This window comes from Narcine bancroftii, chromosome 5, assembly GCF_036971445.1.
Source record: "Narcine bancroftii isolate sNarBan1 chromosome 5, sNarBan1.hap1, whole genome shotgun sequence".
In the NCBI taxonomy this organism is placed as follows: domain Eukaryota; kingdom Metazoa; phylum Chordata; class Chondrichthyes; order Torpediniformes; family Narcinidae; genus Narcine; species Narcine bancroftii.
This window is the reverse complement of record NC_091473.1, coordinates 126,558,594-126,583,812: the sequence shown is the minus strand read 5'-3', so window position 1 is coordinate 126,583,812 and position 25,219 is coordinate 126,558,594. Positions and strand designations below refer to the sequence as shown.

The 25,219-nt window shown below is 37.9% G+C and overlaps 1 protein-coding gene across 10 annotated transcripts in view; it reads left to right on the top strand.

Moving 5' to 3' along the window:
* Nucleotides 1-25,219, top strand: part of szt2 (SZT2 subunit of KICSTOR complex) — a 289,561-nt gene that overhangs the window by 185,761 nt on the left and 78,581 nt on the right. For 7 of the 10 annotated variants that reach the window (XM_069939001.1, XM_069939006.1, XM_069939003.1 and 4 more), the window contains 7 exons: nucleotides 4,235-4,285; nucleotides 9,275-9,457; nucleotides 14,265-14,459; nucleotides 16,192-16,373; nucleotides 16,502-16,683; nucleotides 18,327-18,424; nucleotides 22,447-22,579. In XM_069939001.1, the coding sequence (XP_069795102.1) occupies nucleotides 4,235-4,285; nucleotides 9,275-9,457; nucleotides 14,265-14,459; nucleotides 16,192-16,373; nucleotides 16,502-16,683; nucleotides 18,327-18,424; nucleotides 22,447-22,579 (1,024 nt within the window). The remainder of the gene's footprint in view (nucleotides 1-4,234; nucleotides 4,286-9,274; nucleotides 9,458-14,264; nucleotides 14,460-16,191; nucleotides 16,374-16,501; nucleotides 16,684-18,326; nucleotides 18,425-22,446; nucleotides 22,580-25,219) is intronic. The other 3 variants (XM_069939008.1, XM_069939009.1, XM_069939004.1) reach the window with 1 other exon arrangement.

Genomic DNA, 25,219 nt, shown 5'->3' with positions numbered 1-25,219 from the left:
GAGATACATACCAATAAGGCAGTTTATTTCATTGGTTTTCCCTTTTTAAATATAAAGACTGATACATGATCCTGCTTACAATTTGAGATTTCAAACTGAAGATTTAACATAAAATAATCTTGTTTAATTTTATTGGAATTGATTTTTAAGGAGACTAATATTCCAATAAATGAATCTAATGTTTCCAGAAAAAAAGATTATTGGAATGAATTTTAGTTTGAAGAGGACATATACATTTTTGTTGAAGGCTAAAAAAATTATTGAACACTCTTGGATAGCTAGTTTATTTTTGCTGTGGAACAATTTTGGAGGAATGTGTTTTGCTGTATCAGTGTGAATTTAATTTCGTGTCCATAAATCTTCGTCCGCGAAGCCAAGCCAAAGAAAAGAAGAAAGAACCTGCATATGGTCAGAATACAGATTGGTTTGCAATCCCTAGAAAGGATAATGTTGCTTGAACTGACTTCACAGAGGACTTTGTACAGCCAATACTCAAGGGAGGCTTTAATTCACTGGTCTCTGCTCAATTTGACCTTAAGTTTGAAAAGCCAGATACAAATTTCAATTGTTTTTTTTCCATTTGGATGCAACCAATGCCACTTTAATAGGGAGAGAATGATGGTCAGGTTGACAAAAGGTCCAAGGGGACAAGGACAGAGGAGAACAGGAAGAAATTAATTTGGCCTAGAAGTAAAAGTGGACAGGGATAACACTTAAATGATGCTATGGGGAAAATAGGGGAATAGAATGAAAACTTAGCTGAATTTAGAGAATGGACACATTGGGGCAAAGGGTCTGATTCTGTGGATTAAAACAATGTCTTTGTAAATGGGAGATTATGAGAAATACTTGATTGATATAAAGAAATGTTACAGTTTTGCAGCATTAAAATACCTCAGTTGGAAAAATAGCTGACCACCAGAACATTTAAGGTGTACAGTAAAACTGGTAACAGGCACCTATGGGGATTGGTAGGTGCTTGGATAAATGTATTTTCCAGTTGATTGAGACTTAATCTTAACTAGTACCCTTGCCTGAAAAATAAACATTAAAAAAAAACAAGCGTACAATGCTTATACTGAACACATTTCGCTTGCATGGATATATAACCCTTAAAGCATTTTATTTTCTGTCACATTGTTTGAAAACATTTAACTGTTGCTACATCAACAGATTCCTCTGCCTCCACAGAGCCCCTGAAAGACGAGCAAAAACATTATGGATAATTAATTCCAATCCGACCCCCCCCCACAAGTTTACAGATAAATCCTCTGACCAAGGCAACTCTTACTAAGCAGGGATATTGAGATACTTTAAGCTCGCAGCATTAACCAGTTCTTCATCGTGTGTGACACCATTGCTGTTTCACACAACTTTATTCAAACAGTTGCTCCAAGCAAAGCACTCCACTGGCTGAATACTTGTCCCATCTTCACCAAAGGTTTATGTGTTACTTCAGAGAACATTTACTTTTACAATTTTAAACTTTTAACATTTTTATTTATTTTCATTTTTTTATTTTCCTCAATTTTTTTTGCTGGTTGCTTGATTTATGGATACCGGGGGGTTGTATTTAACAAAATTTGAAACTGGATTAAAGTATCTGACTGGATGAATTTTGCATGTCAGTATTGAATTTAAAGGAAGTGAATTGGAACTTAATTTTAATAATCAGCCAATATGCATCAAATTGCATAATGATAACCAAATACCGTCCACCTGTTGGTTAAAATAGTCTTGTCCTGCTTTATAATATAATGCTGATCGTTTCCATTGGTAACTTTTAAAAATCAGTATTTGTTTTTGTGCCAGCCACGATAGCAACTAATTATGTGAAAAGACACTTTTCACTTGCTTTGGCCACTACTGGAAATGGTCATTGAGATATGTATCGTAATAGCAATTCTGTATTTGATGAAAATTGTTTTTAAAAAAAAAAATGGAAATCACAGCATGCTTTATGCTGGCCTTGGCCTTCTGTAGATATAACTTGGCATGGTTGTTTGAAATTGATTTGATTTGGGTGCTTCAAAAAGGGATGTGAATTCAGTCTTTCGGCAAGAGGCCACTTACCCCTCCTGCCCCCAACCATTCTGTCTTTTAGTTAGATGATGGGTGTCTGCCTGTCCCGCATCGGACTGGTCAGCCACAAACGAGCCTGCAGCTGACGTGGACTTTTTACCCCCTCCATAAATCTTCGTCCGCGAAGCCAAGCCAAAGAAAGAAGAAGAAGGGTAGATGGGTTTTTCCATTAACACCCACCCTCACCATTCCTTCCTTGATATTTCAAGGTTCCTTTTATTGTCACATAATAATACATAAAAATATAATATACATGATGTACTTCAACTTTTGTCTGCTGTCAGGCAAAGTTATTTGTATTGATTATTTAAAGAAAAATCGTTCAATCTTGCCTTTGAAACAATTGACCAGGCCTATTGGGAAGGTGGTTTTCAGATTTTTACCAGCTGTTATGTGGAAACACTGTTCCTAATTTCACTTCTAAATGTCTTCAGTGGCAGATTATATGTTGTTCTGGATTTATTCACATAGGAAATCATTTTTTTCTGTTTTTACCCTTAGGAAACATGTTTTTAATCCCTCAATTTTGTAGACCTCAGGCAACTCCACCCAAAATATCCCATTCGTTCTTTACAAGTTTACTTTATAAGTCCGACTTTCATTCTGGTGTTTCCTGTCCTGTCAGATGGTCAAGTGCCAAATCTTTCTTGAGATTCTTTGCCAAAACAGAGCACAGTGCTCCAAATAAGGTTTAATAAAGACTATACAACTGAAACTTAATTTTCTCTGCTTTGTATTTCAACCCTATTTCAGTAAGTCCAGCATTTTGTGATAGTGTTAGATTAATATTTTTGGCCAGTTTTTACTGTTTTATGTAACATGTAGATTCCTTCTCTCCTCTGCAAGTAGTAGACTTAGAATCAGAAAGTCTTCCTCATAAATATTGTGGGTACAGTCAGAGTAACCTTGTATTTTTCATTCACTTTGGGTCCTTTTGTCAACTTAATACCTTCATCCACACAAGTTATTGTGCATCTAGCTTTAGTGTCAAAATCACAGAAGGGTTACCCTCACTGTTTCCAAAACACGGAGAAACTTGGTTTCAAGCTTCCACTATGCAGATTTGACCTCTTAAAAATTTCCTACCCACTTATTTCAATACTTTCATCGGACTTTTTTTTCTTGCCAATGTTCGACATACCCTGTGTGTGAGGTCAAATTGCACTACACCTCTCTCTTTGTTGATGAAAGTTTTCTGTTGAGTTGTGATAGCAGCATTTCTTCAAGAATTCAAGGCATTTAAAAAAAAAAGCAATTTAAATAGCATTATACATGGTAATTAATGAAGAAGAGAACAGACTTTTTAAATTTGTCATTTTTATTTCCTTGCTTTCCAACTAACAGCAGTGTCCTATCTACCCTAAAATTTATTTACTGCTACAATAATCAGAACTGGGGGGAAAAAAAACAAATACCTTTCTAACATTTTGTTAAGCAGTTGTGATTGAAATACCAAATTTTGTTGTACCTTTGCAAATAGATTGAATTGTGCTCTGAGCAACATGGGATTCCAGTTGTGCATTTGTTCAGAACTTTTGAAAATGGGAAAAGATTCAGTAATTCCTTCTGCATTCCCCCATCCCCATCCCTAATGAAGTGGACCAAATGGCTGTTCCTTGCATCACAGGAGAAGGAAATTTGGTCCATTAAGTCCATGTAGTTTTCTCGAAGGAATTAATCTCATTAATCATTATCCCCTGCTTATTATCCTGTAACCAATTCTCTTCTAAAAACACCCACCGTACCTCCAATTCTCCTAGCACCAACAACCTATACCAGGGGTGATCTATAGTCTCCAATTAACCCTCCAATTACTTGTTTTTGGGACAATGGTGGGACCCACATGGTCGCAGAGAGAATGTATCTGATCCATTCAGGAGGTCAGGTTTGAATGCAGGTTACTGGAACTTCCCTGTTGTGCCACACTGTCTCTGCCTTTTTCCAAAACCTAGTGCCTTTTAGTTGCACATACTAAAACTGAACCTTGGCATCATGTTGGAAGGACTTACCATGTGTATTTGCCTTTTCTTCCCCAGTCCATTTATTTGTTCTAGATTCTATTATGCTTGTGTGGAGCCTCTTCAAATAATAATTGATGTTGAAGCTATTTTAGGTGACAAAGCCATCTATGAATGTTCTTTCATTGATATAGGTACCATGGTGGAACTTGTGCAGCATCTATTTCCACCCTCCCAGTTCCAAGGTATTACTACTTTTGTAAATGCAGCAGTGTGCTTTTAAAACCCTTCCTCACAGCTTTTTTTTTGTTATTGGTTGTTTTTTTTTCTGAATTTCCCAACCCCACGTCATTGCCATTTAGGTTTGGCCGCCATGACTTTTTATTTTGATACAAAGTAGTGTTTGATTTCATTCGAATTAGTGTGTGAACTTATGAGGAGAGGATGTTATTGATACTGCATGTTCTGCTGTTGCTCTCCGCTGCATGTCTAACATTACAATATTTATATTAGACTGTCTGATGATGCAGATTATGATAACTGTGATTCAAAATTACTGGACGGTTAAAATGGATATCTTACCTAATAAATGTATTGCTGTGGCTTTCTAAAGTGCCAACTTGCACAGTAGACAGCAATGCAACCATGTAGGCCATAAAATCAATGGAATTGCCATGAACTCTTGAGTTTATAATTGTGAAAGTAATTCCTCAGACTCTGAAGTTCTGATGGGATGTCCCTGTCCACAGACTTGCACTGATGGAGTGCTCTGCTGTCAGAGATGGTACCTTTGGAATGAAATGTTGATCTAAGGCTCCTCTTGCCCGCTCACAAGCAGCAAAAGTATGCTTGGGGCAGTTTTGAATAGCAGCAGTGGTGCCTCGGCCAGTGCTTATTCAATTAACATTTCTGAAAACAAATTGTCTGTTTATTATTATATTGTTGATATGGGAATCTGGCTCTTAATTCATTGGCTCATATTAACTAGTTTAAAACAATGTATAGACATCCAAAACACTTCATTACCAGTAATGTGTTTGGGATTTTTTTAAAAAAAAGCCTATCTCTTGTGATTCGTTGCTCGAATCACAAATTGAATAATAATTTGGTTTAATGTTTAGAAGTGAGGAAGCTCTGTGTATGTGGTGAATTTGTGTACCTTCCCTATGTTCAGGGAGACACTATATCTTCTGCCAAGCACTCCAGGGCCCTGCTGTTAACAGTTAGCAGTTCATAAAATGATGGAGTTGTGACCCATTCTCCTGTGGATAAAAGTTAGAACATAATACCTGTATTTTTAAATCTTTCACTCTGCAGAGATGCTGCCCAACATGCTGAACATTTAACAACATTTCTGGTTTTATTTCAGATTCTTAACATATGCAGTATTTTACTTTGTGCAAAGATTAACATTTGCCTGGAAAAGCATCTGAATTTTGCTGCTTCTCCTGACACCTGTGGCAAAAGGCAGGAGTATATTATTATTATACAGCGCAGAAACAGAACCAATTTGTCCACGCTTCAGCCAGCCCCATTTTCCTTCTCATCACGCTTACCTGTCTAAATGACTTTTAAATGTTGTCATTGTACCTCCCTCTACCACTTCTTCTCACAACATTAGTAGACATCGTTGACTGCCTTGTTCTCATCATTCTCTTGGTCACAACTTCAAAAACATCAATCATATTTATGAGGCACAATTTCTCACGTATGTGCCTACCTATTACTGACATACATCTCCTTTTTCCTGACCACATCCTCAATATCTGTGGTCAACCAGAATTTACCAGCTTTGCCCTTCACTCTAATAGGAACACACTGGCATTGAACTCTTCCCATCTCAATTTTAAAAACCTTCTACTTGCCAGGTGTTCCTTTACCTGCAAGCAGTCAACTTTTGTAAGTTCCTGTCCAATCCTATCAAAATCCGTTGTGCCCCAATTTAGGAATTTAATTTGAGAACCAGTCCTAACTCTGCACAACTATTTGAAAACAAATAGAATTATATGGTCACTGTTTCAAAAATGCTCCTCTACTGACACCTGCCCTGCATCTTATTCCATTCGGAAGTTCAGTGTTGTCCCATCCCTAGCAAGGCCATCTACGTATTGCTTGAGAAATATCTCTTGGACACACTTACCAAATGTTACCCCTTTCGAGCCATTAGCACTCTTGTCGTCCGAGTCAATATTAGGGAAATTAAAATTGCCTACTACTACAACCCTGTAATTTTTACAGCTATGTAAATAGCTTTGCCGCTCTAATTCCTGTGGACTATTGAAGGGCCTATAGTACAATTTACCAAAGTGATCCCTCCTTTCTTATTCCCTCAAGAATAACCTCCATTTGATGTGTATCAGTATTCTATCAGAATTGGGCAGACGAGAGGGCATTTATGAATATGGAATTAATTTTCTTCTATCGCAAAGACTCCGAGCAGCCCTTGAGGTTATCAATAGCAAGGAAATTTTTTTTTGTGTAGCTGTAATCGTAATAGGTTTATGCATAGACTTACAAAGCTAATAATCATTTACTGTTTAATATTTTAGGACCAGAAACATTTTGTGAATATTATATTTAGAAACCAGAGATGTGAATTTTGCTGCCTAACCATTGACTACTGATTTCACAAGAAGCTGCTTCTTTGTTTTGTTCTCACAGGATCTTATAATTCAGCAGTTGTGGTTGGAAAAAATAGAGTAGTATCCCAAGATGCTCCAATGAAGTATTCACAATCAACATTTTATTCTGAGACCCATTAGGAGATTAGGGGAGAAAATAGTGTTTTAAAATGGTGGAATTTTTGGATGATGATTGGATGCTAAACAAATGTATTTAGAGAATGAATTCTGGAGCAGAGGGTACAAGTGCTGAATGGAGTATTTAAAATTTAGATAAACACAAAGAAGAAAATCTAAAAATTAAGACTTTACAGAATTGTTCAGAGTGATAAATGGATGAACCTAAATGTTATTGGAAATGGAAGTGTTGTATAAGTAAAAAATGTGTTATTGGTTTAAATGACTAGGGAGACTTTTGTGTTGATCCAATTTTGTCTTACATGTTGCTGTAAGCAGGAATTAATGGAGCAAAATATCATTAGAAAATGACTTGCAAAATCAGCATCTCTAACTGCCCAAGAGAAGAGGGTATTGAATGCTGTTTTGACCTGCTGCAGGCCATGTGGAATTTCAGGACTGGGGCCAAGGAACCCATTTTCAAAGCATACATCATATTCAGGGAGACCCCTCATTTTCATATTCTCATGGGCTTGTTGCAGTTTGGATTCATAAAAAAAGATCAGTAAACTAGACCATCAATCTTCTAGTTATCAAAACAAATGGCTGAGCTTTTAGAACAGTTTACATTCTCATCCTGCAGGAAATTTAGAAGCCCAGTGTTCTTATTTTGCTTTGCCGTCACAGAGTCATGCAACATGGACGTGGGCACCCATCCACTTTCATTCCACTTGGCCTATTTCCTATGCATGAGAAATTCAACGTTTAACCAGACAATTTTTGAACACTGTCCGTGGCTCTGCTTCTGTCATTCTGCCAGGCAGATTTCATGTACTCATCACTCACTGAATAAAGAGTTCTCCCTGCCCCCAAAACCCCTCTAAATCTCTTCCCAATTACCCTTTGTCTATGTTCTCATATTTCAGATTTTTTATCAGAGTACATACATGACATCACATACAACCCTGAGATTTTTTCCTGCATTTGAGGCAAAATTACCACTTATTGGTAGTTCAAAGAAATACTGTATTCAATGTACACATGTAAACAATAAAGAAATGTAAACAACTGTGCAATACGGAGAGAAAGAAAAGCAATCAATAAAGTGCAAAAATAAGAGTCCTTAAATGAGTCTCTTATTGAGTTTATTGTTGATGGTGGAGGGCTAGCAGCTGTTCCTGAACATGGTGGTGCGAATTTTATGGCGCCTATGCCTCTTTCTTGATGGTAGCAGCGAGAACAGAGCATATACTGGGTGGTGTCGATCCTGCTGCTCTCCGATAGCAGTGCTCCCCTTAGATGTTCTTGACGATGGGGAGGGTTTTTCCTGTGATCCTGAGATGTGTCCACCACCTTTTTCAGGACTTTACACTCAGGGATACCAGGCCATGATGCAGCTGGTCAGCACACTTACCACCACAAATCTGTAGAAATTTGCCAGAGTTCCATTGTCATACCAAACCTCCAGATTTGATTGCCTCTAATATAGGGAACGCTATCCTGCAGTGCTCTGTAACTTTCATAGCTTAATAGACCTGAAACATTTTTATCTTCACCTCTTCTACTTTAATGAATATAGATGGAAGTGCTCCATCCATGGCAACATCCTGGTGAATTTCCTCTGCACCCTCTCCAGCATTATTGCCTCTTTCCTATAATTAGTCATTAGAGCTGCATACTGTGGTCCAGCTGCGATTATGACTAATGGTTTCTGTTAAGTGCATAAACCTCCCTACTCTTGTATTCACTATCCAACTAATCAAGAGTATGTGCCTTAACCATATTATCTACCTACACTGTCACCTTCAAGGACTTGTATACCATGGACTCTGCTCCTCAATACTCCCTACCATGCTACCATTTATGTTGCAGCTCAAGTTTTTGTTGAACACTGTAAGTATCAGCTCTTGTTTATCTGCATTCTAAACAATAATGATAGATGATCAGAATATTTGCAGGAAATCAGATTATGGGATTTTGCCATCTACTTAAGCAAAACACTAAAGATCTATTTGACCACCCCTTCTTCCTCCCCTGTAGTTCAGAACAAGAGAAAAATAAAAAAAAAATGCCTAAACCTGACCAGGTGACTTCCAATTGGAAGAGATGAATCTGTGGAAAAGTTAGCAAACAGTTGAGAGGAAGGTAGTTTTAGGAAAAATGCAAGTTCCCATTTTAGCTATTTTAAAATTATTTTCCTCCTCCCCACAGATAATTCTACTGCGAGCAAGACAGATAGATGTGTAATTTTTGTGCTTGTGCATGTCTCATGGAGTATAGTCTTCAGAAATCCAAGTGTGTACTAGTCTACTTGAGTTGCACTGTGTATTTCAATAGTTAAGCAAGCTACAAAGAACAAAATGAAGTGTAACATCACTAAAGCATTCCTTTAGTGTCAGATGAACCAATAAATAATTTCAAAACTGCACTTTTTTTGTTAATTTTGTGTTGATTCCCAAACTTGGTTATTTAAAAAAAAATTTGTGTTCACTCCAGGGATTGCTTGTATAGCCTTATCCATTGTGGATCAACAGGGAAACTCTGTGTTGACAATGCAGCAACCAGAACAAACAGACCCATTGAAATTGTGCTTTGGCATGGATCTCATACAAGAAACTGACTTCAACAGCTTGACAAACGTCTTCAGATACGATACAAACTCTGAAGGGAAAATATCAGGTAGCTCCTTGTGCTTCTTCTGCCATGTAAAAATGTAAAAAATTCTGAATGCGCCAAACCTGCATTAGTGTGAATGATGGAGCCGAGATTACTTTTTCTAAATTTGATGTATTATGAATTTGTAGAAAAAGATCCGCTTCATTAAACTGAATATCTTCATATATTTTTATTTAATGGTGAATGGAAGAATGAGAATGAGGTTGTTGTAGGATTTTTTTTATCTATATTAGATTAGATTCAACTTTATTCTCATTGTGCCAGTAAAATACAAAGCCAATGAAATACAATTAGCATCCAACCAGAAATTTAAAAAAACAGCGCTAAATACAAATAACTACGTGCAAATAAAAACAAGCCCATTCAGCGATCAAACAATTATAAAAGTTCTGACAGTACAATGTGAGTACAGTAAAATGTGAGTGCAGTACCACACAGTACTGTGATTTAAGGTTCAGGACCACAACCTTGGGGGAAAAAAAAGCTCTTGTTGAGCCTCCTGGTTTGCGAGCGATGTCTCCTGTAGTGCTTACCAGATGGGGAAGAGTTTAAAAAGTCCATAGTTCAGATGAGATGCATCTTTGATGATGCTCTTCGCCCTGCCCAGACAGTGTTCCTGATATAGTCCTCAATGGTGGGCAATTGAATGCCGAAATTCCACTGGGCAGTTTTCACTACCTGCTGAAGTGCTTTACGGTCTGATAAGAGACAATTGCCATACCACACTGAGATGTCATGGGTAAGTATGCTCTCAATGGTACATCAGTAAAAGTCTATCAGTATTTATGCTCCACAGAAAATAAATATGCTGTTGTGCCTTTTTGATTAGAATGGAGGAGTCGGGGACCAGGTGAGATCATCAGAAATGTGGACACCAAGGATACACATTCATTGAATCAGTTATTGTTGCCACACAGCCAGGTGTTGGACCTTGTCCCTATAGGTCATCACATCATCCCCTTTGATCAGGCCAACCACCGACATGTCATCTGCAAATGTGATCATGGAATTAGAACTATATATAGAAACACAGTCATAGATGGAAAGGGAATACAAGAGAAGGCTCAGCAAATAGCCCTGAGGCATGCCAGTATTCAAGATGAGAATTAAAGAGAAGAGATTGCCTAACATAACAGATTGGAGTCTACTAGTCAGAAATTCCAAGATCCAATTACAGAGGGATGAGCTGATACCAAACTGACAAAGTTGGGTGATCAGATTGGAGGGAACCACAGTACTAAACGCCGAACTAAAATCAAAGAACAACATTCCGACATAAGAGTTAGAGCTATCACAGTTGCATGATAGCTGGGAACAACTGGGAGACAGGAGGAAATGTGCATTAAAACGTGTATTTTTTCAATACTTTATTTTAAAGTTTTCATACATGTAGTTGTTATGAGCCCAGAGGACCCCAAAACCCAGTAGCAATAGATATTCACCAAGACAAATGGTTACTTAAACAAAAGTTGCTTTTAATTATCTTTAAACATGAAAACAGAATCAAAAGTTATTACTATTACCTAAACTAACCTAACTTAACCCTCTTCTAATTCCAAGCACACGTGTATATAATGTGTGTGTAAGTTCAGAAAAGTTCTTTGATTCACAGTCCAATCTCACTTCTCATTCCTCCCAGTTTACTGGTTACAGGCAATTCTTATACTGTGCACAGAATTTAACATTTATGAAGTTCACCAGGCTTTGGTCCTTGAAAGGTCAATGGTTACCACTCAGGAATGTTCTTGTCAGTTTTTAGAGAGAGATTTGTTGTTTGCTGGAAACCCACAACTGATTCCTTGTAACCAGCCACCTCAGTGTCTTGCTGAAGAAAATTTTCCCCTCAGGGTTCTCCAGATGATAACCTCTTTCTTTCAGGTCACCACAGATTTCATTTCTGTTTCTCTTATTTCAAGTGAAACATTAGGCAACCAGTCCTTGTATGAACCACAAGGGCTTTGACCAGGCTGAACACATCTTCCAAATGGAGTTTTCCACAAGCTTGCTAGCTTGTCTTCTTCCTGTCCCAGCTGTTGTTGCTGACTGTAAAACTGCAGAACTGAATAACCTCTCTCTCTTCCAGAGAGAAAACCTGTTTTACTCTCTCTGCTTGTAAAACCACATGACCCTCTTAGAACAGCAAGTTCCATTCCAGACAATCTGGGGTTTCGACAAGTTCTTTAATCTGTTGCATTTCTGTAAACAACAATCAAATAGTGAAGTCTCTTGGGCACTCTCCAAAGCTTTTGCAAAGGCTCTTGGCACTGGCCTGTCTAGCATGAGCAGATCTGTTTTAAAGTGTTTGTATGTGACCTATACTAAAAAAAACCTACCCCAATTTATCTCCTAAAATCATATCTATATACAAGACAAACACAACATAATCTGTCACATAGTATATAAACATTTGTATACATCCATCATATTGTACAGATTGGTCTTGACTATTAAAATGAATGATACCCCTCCCCTTAACAAACCTTTCTTAACCCCAACTCCCTAAAGCAAAATCAACAAACAATACTTACATTATTTTATTATTATATAGTTACATATTAAAGAAAAAGAAAGAAACTAAAATAACTACTGGATTTCTTTTCATTTAATGAAAAGTTTCAATTTGGGGTTTGGCCCTTCCATGTTCCCTAATAAAAATAAGTCAGGGTTTTGTGGGTATGAAATACCAGTGATTTGTTCAAATAGTTCCCCTACTTTCACCCAGAAGGTATCATGTTTGGACACGTCCATGTAGAGTGCAGAAAAGTACCTTCTTTACTGCACCTAAAACACTTATTTGATAAATCCTATTTTATTGTATGCAACATATACAGTGTGATATATAATTGATGCATAAAGTTATACTGAACTAGTCTATATCATACATTGATTGTATTTGTCATACAATCTCTACACAAATCCATCCATGTGTGTTCATCTATTATAATACTCAAATCCTGTTCCCATTTTTGTTTAGATTTATAAAGCCCAGGTTTAGAAGTTGCTCTTTGCAACAAAAGATACATTGTAGAAGTAAATTTTGATAGCCCCTCGACTAATAAGAGTTTCCGCTTCACTACAAGGAGGAATAATCTCTTTGATTCTAGTTTATCTCTTAAAAACCTTTTTATTCGAAAATATCAATAAAGTGTATTCCTAGATATTCCATATTTATCCTCCAATTGAGTAAAAAACATTAACTGTTCCTGTTCATAACAATCTTTAATGACTAATTCCTTTATCAGACCATAACTTCAAAAACTGGTTGTCTCATGAGAAAGGTGTTAAATTATTCTGGAACAAATGGGTTTTAGGTGATATACCTCCTTTTGTTCAAATTTTCCCATCTATCTTACCCCAAATATCTATGAAATATTAAAACATGTATTAAAAACATTCCTCAGGACCTGGACAGAATGGATAAGCCTACATATATTGTCCACACTTTTTCATCTTGATTATAGATTTTTTGCGATGTTCCAACGAAGCTGATGTCAACTCAAGAGTTATGCAGCATAGAAACAGGCTTTTGGCCCACCACAACCATGACTAGATTTAGCTTATCTCACTAAACCCATTTGCCTGCATGACTACCAGACCCTTTGCCTTTTATTTAAGGATTTTGACAAAATATCAGAAGCAGTAGTAAGCATGTACCATTAAGTGGCATTTCTCTAACAAGTGCAGGTTAACGTTGTCTGACCAATGCTAATATGTATGAAGCACACTTGGTACATTCTGATTCACCGTTCTATCAATTAGAGTTTTATCATGGATTTGCTGGAAGGTGATGTGTACAATGAAGCAACATTTTCCAATGTCCTTGAAAAGTCATGTTTTCAAATATGAAATAGATTGGTCAGCCATCTTTCACTCATTATTCATTCTTAATCTTCATTTGCCTAGATCTACATAAAAATTGGTGGTCCTGCTTGGATTCTTTGCATCTTTGTAGTTGGCAAAAGTTCATATCTGTTTTTAAAACAGATGCAAATCCTCTCTTTTTCAATATTTTTATTGAAATTAAAGTTCCACATTGAAAAATACTGAGTACATAATACATATTAAATGTCAAAAAATACATTCCATTTAGATCATAACAATTCATCCAAGACACCCCACATTCTCAATTAAACAAATTATATTATTGTAATATTTTCTTATTTTATTACACGCTACCAAAAACAAAGCTGTTTGGTAAGGAGAGAAAAAATCCTAATCAAAATTAATAAATTACTTTATTAGTCAACACTTGTACATTCATATTAAATCAGATTCTGAAAATAATTCATAAAAGGTCCGCACAGTGTTTGGAAATTTCAATTTAAATCAGAAATTGAGCATCTAATCTTATCTAAACTTAAACATGATGTGACGTAACGTCGCCATTGAGTGTGAGTGGGCGGAGCCACGTCCTTCCATCGGAGCAACACTGCCCACCTAGTCATAAGAGAAGTAAAAGCTAATACATACAAATCCGATGCTGTTAGAGTTAGGACACTCTTTCCAATAATACCAAACAAGGCAGTTCAAGGATTAGCTGCAAGTTCAGTTATTGGACTAAAGAAGCCCAATGGAGGTAAGTGCAATTTAGGAGGGCAATTAGCACTTCATCTCTGGTCTTGGATATCTGGAATATTTTGTGGCAATGAACAGTAATGTGATTTAACAACCTTTTTCTGAGTATTCAAATGTAACTAACAAATCCCAAGTACAAGTGAACAGCATACAAATAGACATCTAGGAGCACCTAACACTATATAGCTGCAACTGATTGTCCCTAGTTTGAAAATATACTGCTTTATCTTCTTAGACCCAAACACCCTTGTGCGTTTTGACATCTGGGAGCAGGGAAACATTAGCCTACTGCAGCTTACTGAAAAGCTTCAGAATGGCCTCCGTCATGCTCTTTGTGATGTTATTATGGAGTTTCGAATGCTCCAGTGTCCTCTGTGTGTGGAGTCCAGTTATCCAGTGATGGTGACACCAGAAAGTGACATCAGAAATGGTAAGGTGTTAAAATTCAAATCAACATAATACACCTATGAAAAAATGTTATAACCATGCAATTCAGGGCATTTTTACTGTGCTGTGAGACTTCTTATTGATACTTCTTATTCAGCACTCTACCTTCTTTGTCCTGTTCTACATCAAGTCCTTCTCACTTTTCACTCCTGTCTGTACCATCTCTGTTGTCCACTGACACTCCAGTGCCACCCATTTGTAAATTATCATCAAAATTCAAACACAATCTGCTGGAGGAACTCAGATCAAGCAGCATCAGAAAAAGAATGTTTGACATTTCAAGAGTAAACTCTCCATAAGGTCTGATGAAATGTTTTGGTTTGAAATGTCAGCTGTTCTTTTTATCCCACTGATGTTGCTTGACCTGCTGAGTTTGTCCAGCAGATTGTGTTTGGCTTCAGATTCCAACATCTGCAATCTCCTGTCTGAAGTTCTAATCCTTGTTTGTATTTCTTCATGGCGTATCCTCTTTTACTTCCTAATCTGCTGATGTGCCATCATTCCCCAAAACTATCTAATCATCTAAACATGTCCATTGATCAACACTGCCCTCTCTTTACCCTGCTGTTGATTTCAACAACTTGATCTAGTACATTTGATAAATCTTGATGAAAGGGCTTGGCCTAAAATTTTGAAAAAGAAATACAACACGATCCCACCACTAGACACCTCTTTCCCTCTCTACTTTCCACAGAAACCACTCCCTCCAGGTCTCTCCAGTTTACCATCCATTCCTAAGAATTGCCCTCTCTCTACTTAACTATAAGAAATGCTGCGCTTGTGTCCACACCTCCACCCTCACCGCCATTTGGGGCCTCAAACAATCCTTCCAAGTGAAGCAACGCTTCATTTGTGAATTTGCAGTATTTATCTATGCATCTAGTGCTCCTGTTATTGGCCTTCTCGACATTGGAGAGACCTGATGTAGACTGGGAGATCTTAGTTCTGTACGCTGCAATAGCGTGGACTTTTCAGTGGCCAGTCATTTTAATTTCACACCCCATTCCCACACCAGTATGTCTATTCATGGTCTCATGCTCTGCACGACTGAGATTACCCACAAATTGGAGGAGCAACACCTAATACTCCATCTGGAATACCCCCAACCAGATGGTATTAACATCAACTTCTCCAATTTCTGTTAAACCCATCCCGAGTCTTTTTTTCCGATCCCTCAATCAATCTCCCTCCCTCTAGCTCTCCACTCCCTTCCCTCTCTATTCAGAAAGCTCACCCTCCCGAATCACCTCAGCTTTTTCTCTTCAATGCTCCCACCCCAATCCACCTATGTTGGCCTGTACTCCCACCCCTTCCTCCATCCTCTCCCACCTTTTTATTCAGATTCCTGTCTGCTTTTTGCTCTTACCTTGAAGAAGGGCTCAGAACTGAAACATGAAAGGTTACCTTTCACTTCCTGTAGATACTGCATGACCTGCTGAGTTTCTCCAGCATTTTTGTGTATTACATTTGATACCTAAAGCTTTCCATATCCATTTCTTTAAAAAAAAATCCTTTTCAACTGTATTTGGTCATTCTTCTTAAGGTTTGTGGTTTTGGCAACCATCTTTGTCTTTAAATGAGTTCAAATGTTTCTGATCATTAAAAGCACTTAAGAATATTTTGTAGGTCCCTGGATTTCATGTGCTTTGTGTATTTTTTGTTAAACAGGCATTGCTGTTTTTCCATTTTTCTCCTTTACTTTTGCACTTGGTTAGATCAACTCAGCAAATCTGGGTCAGAGATTAAGGAAGCCGTTAACTCTTCTGCCAATGCAACTGGGAGTAAAAATAGTCCTGTGTCTGTGCAAGTTGCCCCAATCCAAACCTCCAGTACGTGTAACTCCGAATCTACTACCCCCACTGGCAAGACAGGCCGGCGCAGTTTCTGGGATATGCTGGTAAGTGGAATGTTAACCCCCAAAGTATGAAATGCTGCTACAACTTGATGTAGCAATGTCACTGTGTTTCAGAGCCAGACCATGTTTTGCCTCAAGATGAAACGTAACTAGGAACATTTATGTTTCAGAGCAAGACTGATTTCTCTGATACTGGTACTCCAAAGACCACAGATGACATAGTTCTGGAAAAGACCAATGACAGTCACATTCGCAGGAGGCACAAAACAGAACATTTGAAGCAGTCATCCAGTCATGAGCGAACATCGACTATGGAACTGGAGCAAACACAAAGGCAGGCAGTTTCAAGAAGGTGCAGTCCATACTGTTGATAAAATTTGCATTTATTTGGGAGAATTCCTGATATTAAAAAGATGCCAATAACATAATGAATGTCAGTGGCATTGTCATTTAAACTATAATCGTTATTTTTTGCCATTCAAGCTTCAGTCAGTCAATGAAACTTTGGCACAAATGATCAAGGATGAATTAATAACATTTGGCCACATTTAAGCATAATGTTCTTAATTTCTGACAGTCTATAATTTTCCATAACTTTTTTTTAAGGACTAATTGCTAATCAACCAACTGTTTTGCTTTGGAACTTTTTGTCCATGAACATTGAGCACTAATTTTCATCAGACTCTGACTTTTGTTGTCATCCCTCTTCAGTGTATTTATATCGTTACCTGCCACAAAAATGATTTAGATTTTAACTTTACATCTTTATTCCTTTGTTAAAGAGAATATTTAATAGTGTTACGAGCCCAGAGGACCCCAAAACCGTGCAGCAATAGATATTCACCAAGACAAATGGTTACTTAAACAAAAGTTGCTTTTAATTATCTTTGAACATGAAAACAGAATCACACTTTAACTTACCTCTATTGACTTAACTAACCTAACTTAACCCCCTTCTAATTCTAAGTGCACGTGTATATAATGTGTGTGTAAGTTCAGAAAAGTTCTTTGGTTCACAGTCCGATCTCACTTCTCATTCCTCCAAGTTTACTGGTCGCAGCCAATTCTTATACTGTGCACAGAATTTAACGTTTATAAAGTTCACCAGGCTTTGGTGCTTGAAAGGTCAATGGTTACCGCTCAAGAATGTTCTTGTCAGTTTTCAGAGAGAGATTTGTTGTTTGCTGGAAACCCACAACTGATTCCTTGTAACCAGCCACTTCAGTGTCTTGCTGAAGAAAATTTTCCCCTCAGGGTTCTCCAGATGATAACCTCTTTCTTTCAGGTCACCACAGAGTTCCTTTTTGTTTACCTTATTTCAAGTGAAACATTAGACTGCCAGTCCTCTCCTCTTGCATGAACCACAAGGGCTCTGACCAGGCTGAACTAAGCACTTATAACCCATCTTCCAAATGGGGTTTTCCACAAGCTTGCCAGTTTGTCCTGTTCCTGTCCCAGCTGCTGCTGCTGACTGTAAAACTGCAGAACTGAATTTCCTCACCCTCTCTCTCTCTCAGAGAGAAAGCCTGTTTTATTCTCTCTGCTTGCAAAGCCACATGAGCCTTTTAGAACAGCAAGTTCCACTCTAGACAGTCTATGGCTCCGACAAGTTCTTTCATCTGTTGCCTTTTTGTTAACAACAATACAACAATCAAATAGTGAAGTCCCTTGGGCACTTTTGCAAAGGCTCTTGGCCGCTGACATGTCTAGCATGAGCAGAGCTCCAGTATTTTAAATAAGATCTGTTTTAGTGTTTGTATGTGGCCTACACTAAAAAACCTTCCCCAATTTATCTCCCAAAAGCATATCTATATACAATACAAACACAACATAATCTGTCACATTAGTCCTCAGTTCATCTTGAAAATAAGATATTTGTGTTCATGACTTGCTTTCCAAAAATACATCAGAAATCACTCACCATTTAGTGGTCCTGTGTATGCACATTAAAAAAAAATCAATATATCATTGTAATTGATTGTTAATTCTCCACAGGAAACGAATCAGTCAGTTGGAGGAAGGAGACCTGGGTTCTTTGCATCAGCTTTTCCATGTCACGTGTCAGCAATGGATGGCATTCATGTGTAGAATGGGTAAATACAGATTTGTAGAAACCCATCAACAAATGATGTACTTGGACGTGAAAATCTTAATGTTTGTTATATATCCACTGAAGAAGTATTCCTCTAAGTTGATGACAGATGTTCGTATTCAGAACATTTTGTATTTTAGGCTGTGGAAATAAAATGTGTGAACTCTGAATGCTAACCAAGGTGCAGCAGGATGGAATTTAACCCTGAATTTGAGGTCAAAATCAAAGTAGTTTCTTTTTTTGTGTTGTACAAGAGGAGTATTGCACTGTTGTTATCCTTGGATGAAACATAAGAAAATAAGAAATTGGAGCAAGAGTAGGCCATCTGGCCTGCCAAGCCAGCTCCGACGTTCAGTGAGATCATGGCTGATCTGATAATAGGCTAATCTCCAACTACCTGTCTTCCTCGTATTTTAATTGCCCGACTTTGTGAAAATATGTCTAACCTTCTCTTAAATGTATTCACTGAGGTGGCCTCCACTCTTTCAATGAGCAGCAAATTCCACAATTCACCACCCTCTGGGAAAAGCAATTCATACTCATCTCCATCCTAAATCTACTACCCTGGATCTTGAGGCTATGTCCCTGAGTTCTTGTCTCCCCCCCACCAATGGGAACAACTTGGCTATTTCTATCTTTTCCATAACCTTTCATGATTTTATACATTTCTATAAGATCTCTTCTAAATACAATCAGGTACAACACCTCATGGCTCGATCTCTCCTCATTTGGTAACCCTCTCATCTCATGAACTTCATGAACATCCTCTGTACTGCCTCCAAAGCCAGTATATCCTTCCTCAAGTAAGGAGACCAGAGCTGCACAAAGTACTCCAGATGTGGCATCACCAGTACCTTGCACAGATTTAGCCTAACCTCCCTGCCCCAAAATTAAATCCCTCTAGCAATGAAGGTCAACATTGATATTCTGCTACAGCTGCAAACCAACCTTTTGTGATTTATGGGCAAGCGCTCCCAAGTCCTTCTGTAGGGCAATCACTTTTCATTTAAATAATAATGAGATTGTAGCCTACCACTACAAAGAAACACACACACATAGTGTGGCAGGTTAAACTCACTTCTTTATTAGGGCTGGAAAGGCTGCTTTTATACTGTGTGTGGAGTCCAGTTATCCAGTTCAAGCTGTTTTTGCTGATTGACTGAGTCATCTATATGAATAACAATGCTGGGTGGGACATCCATACATATGAATGCCCTTCTTCCCCAGCCTGTTTCTGCTGAGTTAGCTGGGCAGCTTGACAAATGCTATTTTAGGGCTGTTGGTCTGATGCTGCCCCAGCTTCTACCCCCACCGGTTCGTTGTCCTGGGAATCGCTTTAGCAATCACTGTCTGCGTCTGCTGCAGCGCGATGTGCTGGCCCGATCTCCGCAATTGCAGGCCACCACAAGATCTTCCATTTTTCCTTTTCAAGTGGATAACTCATTTACCAACATATTAAGACCCCATCTATCCCTTCAGGTCAAGTCTTTTTTTTCCTCAGTCAGCATTTATCTCTCAATCAATGTGGAGTCTGAATTGGCTGTCAGTTTTCCTATGTAATAAGAGTCGCCACATGTCAAAAAAATTTTTTGGCTTTTTAAATGATTTGGATTATCCTGAGTAAGCAATTGGGCACCAGGTTTTTTTTTTAAAGATTAAAGTTCAACTGCATTGCACATTACAGATAAAATGCCACTTTATTTATTACTGTTTTAAGGAACATGGACCTCTGTAGAAGTGCTAAAAGTTAAAATTAATGGTATTTATCAGTAATACTATTCAGTCCACAGTACATTTGGACATTTAATGAATGGAAATGTTTACTGAATCATCGATTGTGCAGTTTAATTCTCCTCATTAATCTTTGAATCCACCAACACATGTTGGTAAAATTGTGCATCTGATTTGGCTTGGATTTAATTAATCTCTTGCTGTATTTTCTTCAGAAGTTACTTCAATTAAACCACCAATCTTTTCAAGTACAGCTGTGCAAACCTGCAGGTGCAACAAGACCCAATAATCTTAGTGATGTTTGCTGTTAGTGTCTTCCGATTAAACTTTCTTCAGAACTGATAATCGTGCTTTATTCAGGATGAAACTTGGAGTGTGGAATAAAGGCATAACTTAAAGTTTTTCTGTTTGCTAACAGCAGTTATTATTTTTTTGCTATTTTTGATGAATAGATATCTGTCTTTTTAATGTGAAAAAAGCCTTTATAAGATGGCTGAAATTCTAAAATATCTCAATTGTCAGAGTGATGGTTGTTAGTACATAGCTTTTTTTTAGACATTAGCCTTCCACATGGTTACGTGGTTTTACTTAAGAGGTGAATCATGAACTGAGGATGACAGCTGATTGCAGGGAGTGAGTTGCTTGAATGATAAGATGAACGGGTCTATTCCATTCTGAGTTCTTGTGTATTTTTTTGTTATCTTGCATAATTGATGGTGAGCAACCCATTAGACAGAACTTCATAAATTTACAAAAGCCAGTGTATGAGAAATTTAGTAGGCAAGATGATTTGTTTTGCACCTAACAGGCAAACGGCATGAAGTCTGGAAGGAAGAGAGGCCAGTATCCGACACATGTTTTTGGGACAAAGGGAGGCCAGTATCCTGGCACAAACATCCAGGACATGGAATAGAGGGAGGCCAGTAACCTGGAGTGAGCCTCTGTAAGGTGGGAGGGAGGCTGGTGTCCTCGAGTGAGCATCTGGGGCGGAAGGAGAGTGGTATCCTGGTTACGAGTGTCTGGAACAGAGGGAGGGAGAGAGATCAGTAACCCAGTCCAATTGCCTGCCACTAAGGGAGGACAGTAACTTGGCATGAGGTCTGGGAGGCAGAAAGGCCAGTATCCAGGCTCGACTAGCTAAGACTGAGTCAAGCTGACTGGAGCCAGAATCCCAGTGGGAGGTCCGAGGTAGAGCACAGAATTACTGAAGGGTGTCCTAATCTTGGGTTCAGCATCTCGGATAATCTGGCTCATGCAGTGGAGACCTGAATTTACTGGATCTTTAATTTCTGCAATGTCACAATTTAAGTTACTCCCTAGTAATGAAGTCAGCCAGTCTCACAGGTATATTACGATGTTTCAGGGCTGAGCACTTGCTCCAGGAAGTAACGAAAGTGTGTGAGGGCTGCAGCATTGAGAGAAGCTTTCTTGTGTTGATTGAAATAGAATTCTACAATATTTGCAAGCCCTCTAGAATTAAACTGAAGGGTGTCTAATTCTCACAGTACAAGTAAGCGAAGTGGAGTCTACTTTCAGATTTGCAACAACATAACTATATGCAGTTCAAATTATCAGTGAAATCTACATATAGATGATAACTGCAGATAACCACAAGCATTACCTTATTGCAGGTCATTAACAATAATGATTTGAAGAATTATTTACTTTTTGATTTCCTTTTAACTGAACAGTTATGGGAAAAAAATTGTTGCACTTCTAATTTTAACCATTCAATTTTGATAAAGCCGATCTAAACTTCCTTTGAGCACAGTTGCATTTAGTTGGTGACCCATGCTTTCAGGGAATGCAGGCGTCTCCAACGCTTCTGTTTGTTTACCCATTTTACAAAAATTTGCCCTTACAATATTTACAAATCACTGCCCAAAAGTTTGAAATATAGAATAAAATTTGTGCTCTCAGAATTTCTGTGGCAGTGGTTAACTCTAGTTTCTTTACACATGGACAAATGATGTTTTGTTTAATAGAGAATGGTGATGAGATGAATTTTCTATGATCACATCCCTTCATGACGTGTTGTCAACTAAAAGGGAAACTGTTGACTTTCTCTGCGTACTACTTATTCTTCTGTTCTTCTTCTGCTGGAATAGCTCCCTTTTCCAGAAAATATTTACTCTCACTTAGCCCTTCCTTAGACTGAAACAGACTTTGAATTCGACATACTGGGAATGACAAATTTTGATCTACTGTCTTCCACCAACTTTCTGCGTTACCACTGCATTGAAATGACTGGATGACATGTTGCTTCATAATGTCTCATGTTTTCTTTTTCAGGCTGCCCCTCAGTGCAGCAATGCTCTGTTAATATTGGCTCCCGGTTTCTACTCAATTCCATTCTCACAGAGATTGTGAATTTGCTTAGCAATCTTGCCACTGACACAACTGTTAAGATCTTTGAGAAAATTGGGTAAGTTTCATTGCTCTTGTGAAATTTTTTGCAATCGTTTAATATCATGTTTCAGGACTGTGTTTCCTCACAGTACGAAGTCAAGTCAAAGAAATGTAGAAATTATGTTGAAACATCCGTGCTTCTGGAGACAGGGAGCAACATGCAGGCATTGGTCTAAAAGTAGTAAAGTGCCTGAAGACCATGAGCTTAAAGTGGTGCCAGGTGAAGGCAATGCTGCTCAATTATCAATGACCTCATTGCCCACACAGCCCACAGCATTACGTGCAGCGTAAGAAGACTGCCAAGAGTGAATAGGGATTAGTTATCTTAAATATAAGGCATGGAATCAGATCATTTTCCTCATTTAAATCAACACCCCTCACCCTCATAAACTCATCCAGGCTCTTCTTAAATGAAATCTATGCAATTCTCACACCCACTTCTTGCGCTAATGAGTTTTCATACAAAAAAAATCTACCCAGTTTACCTTTGTGTCTATCCAGAAATACACTGATTTTTCATAGATCTTAAAACAATGTAGCACAGGAACAGTGCTTTTGGCCCACAATCTCCTCTGACCACCAAGTAAAAAAACATCTGAATTTCAAATTGGATTTCTTGCTTACGATCTTGTCTTCCTGCTGTTAAGAATAAAATATAATTTCTGTTTCCATTCCATCAAGACCCTTCGACATTTTTTTGGTCAGGTCTTAGGATTGTCCATGATATTAAGTGATGTTCAACTATTATAATTTTAGTATAGTTTTTGAATTCTGTACCTCTAGAAGTGAACCAGTTTGGTTTATTTGTGTTTTAACCATCTTGGTAATCTGTGGGGCAGCTTTTGATTTTGACCTCCTGAGATTCATTTGTGGGCTCTTGCCTTCATCAAACTAAAAGTGACTTCCTTTTTTTATTATTACTACAACATCCTATATTATATTTATTCATATTGAGCTTCATTTGCCAATTATTTGCTTTTTTGCTGTGTTTTAACGTCATTCTTTATTTGGTAGCAACCTTCCTCAACACTGACCACCTTCTCTCTCCAACTTCTTTCATCCACAAATTTAGAAATTGTGTTTTAGATTCCAAAGTCATGAATGTAAATTAGCAGCCCCCAAAATGGATCCTTTGCAGCACCACTACCCAGAGTAATAACAGAATTTTCTGAGTGTTGTAAAGAGAGTTTTTGGCACATTGGCCTTTGTAAATCAAAGTATTGAGTACAGGAGTTGGGATGTTGTGGTAAAATTGAACAAGACAATGGTGGAATACTGTGAGTTGTTTTGGTCATCTAACTACAGGAAGGATTGAAAGAGTGCAGAGGAGACTTACAAGGAATTTGCCAGGACTTGATGTGAGTTACAAGTTAGGACTTTATTCCCTGCAGTGCAGAAGAATGAGGGGAGATTTGATAAAGGTATAGAAAATTATGATGGGCATAGATAGAGTAAATGCAAGCTGGCTTTATCCACTGAGGTTAGGTGATAATAGAAACGAGAGGAAATGGGTTAAGGGTGAAAGGGAAAAAGTTTAAAGAGAACATTAGGGGGAACTTCTTCATGCAGAGAGTGGTCGGAGTGTGGAATGAGCTTCCAGCTGAGTTGGTAAATGCAGGTTGAGTTTTGACGTTTAAGAAAAATTTGGACAGGAGCTAGGGCAGGAGGGGTAGGGAGGAATAAGGTCAGTGGGACCAGGCAGAAAAAGAGTTTGGCTCAGACTAGAAGGGCCAGAGAGCCTATTTCTGTGCTGTAGTGTTCTATGATTCTGTGTTTCATTTGAAATTGCTCCCATGCTTTTCTGTCTTGAAGTCAGAAAGCAATCCATTCTTCTCGGTTATCCTTGATTTCTATATTCTCTGATCTTGTTTATTAGTTTAAAATGGGGTTCCTTTCTAAAGATCTTTTTGAAAATCTAGGTAAGATAAATCTATTTAATTACCATCCTCTATTTTCCCTGTTACTTTTTAAACATTTCATAAAATTGGTCAAGCAAGATGTTCCAATTTAAAAAAAAATGCCAATGCAGTGACTATCCATTGTTATTCTTTCAGTATCTGAAATCTTATTCTTTAACAGAGATTTGAATACATTTTCTTCCATTTAGCTAACTGGCCTATTATACTGTTCCATTATGTTCCATTTGTCTTAATGGATATAAATATAACATTATATATCAACCAGGGGTCTGATGTTGCACCTCCATTATGATGAATCACTAAATGTGTGTATTAATGCCCCTGCAGGCTCTTCCTAAAATTATTTGAAAATCTGTGGCTATAATTGATTGGATTAGGAACTTTATCCTCTGATTTTGATTCATTGATTTTGCACATCTGTGTCTTCCCTTTATTGCAAAGAATGGAAGTGCGCAGGAAGTGAATTAGGGAAGACATTATTTTAGGCTGCTCCTGTACACCACCTCACTGCTTGCTTTCTCACTTGGCTCCGTTTCTTGAGCATGTTTTAGATAAATCAAGTTAAACATGAAAATCTGCGAACACTGTGATTGCAGTTTATACAAAGTTGGTCACTTTATCCAAGTCATTAACTACAAGATATAGGCTGCAAACAGAATATGGCCTCCTTATTTCACTTATTGCCCACTAGCTTCCATGTGTTTGCCATCACGTACCCAGAAGACCTACATATAATT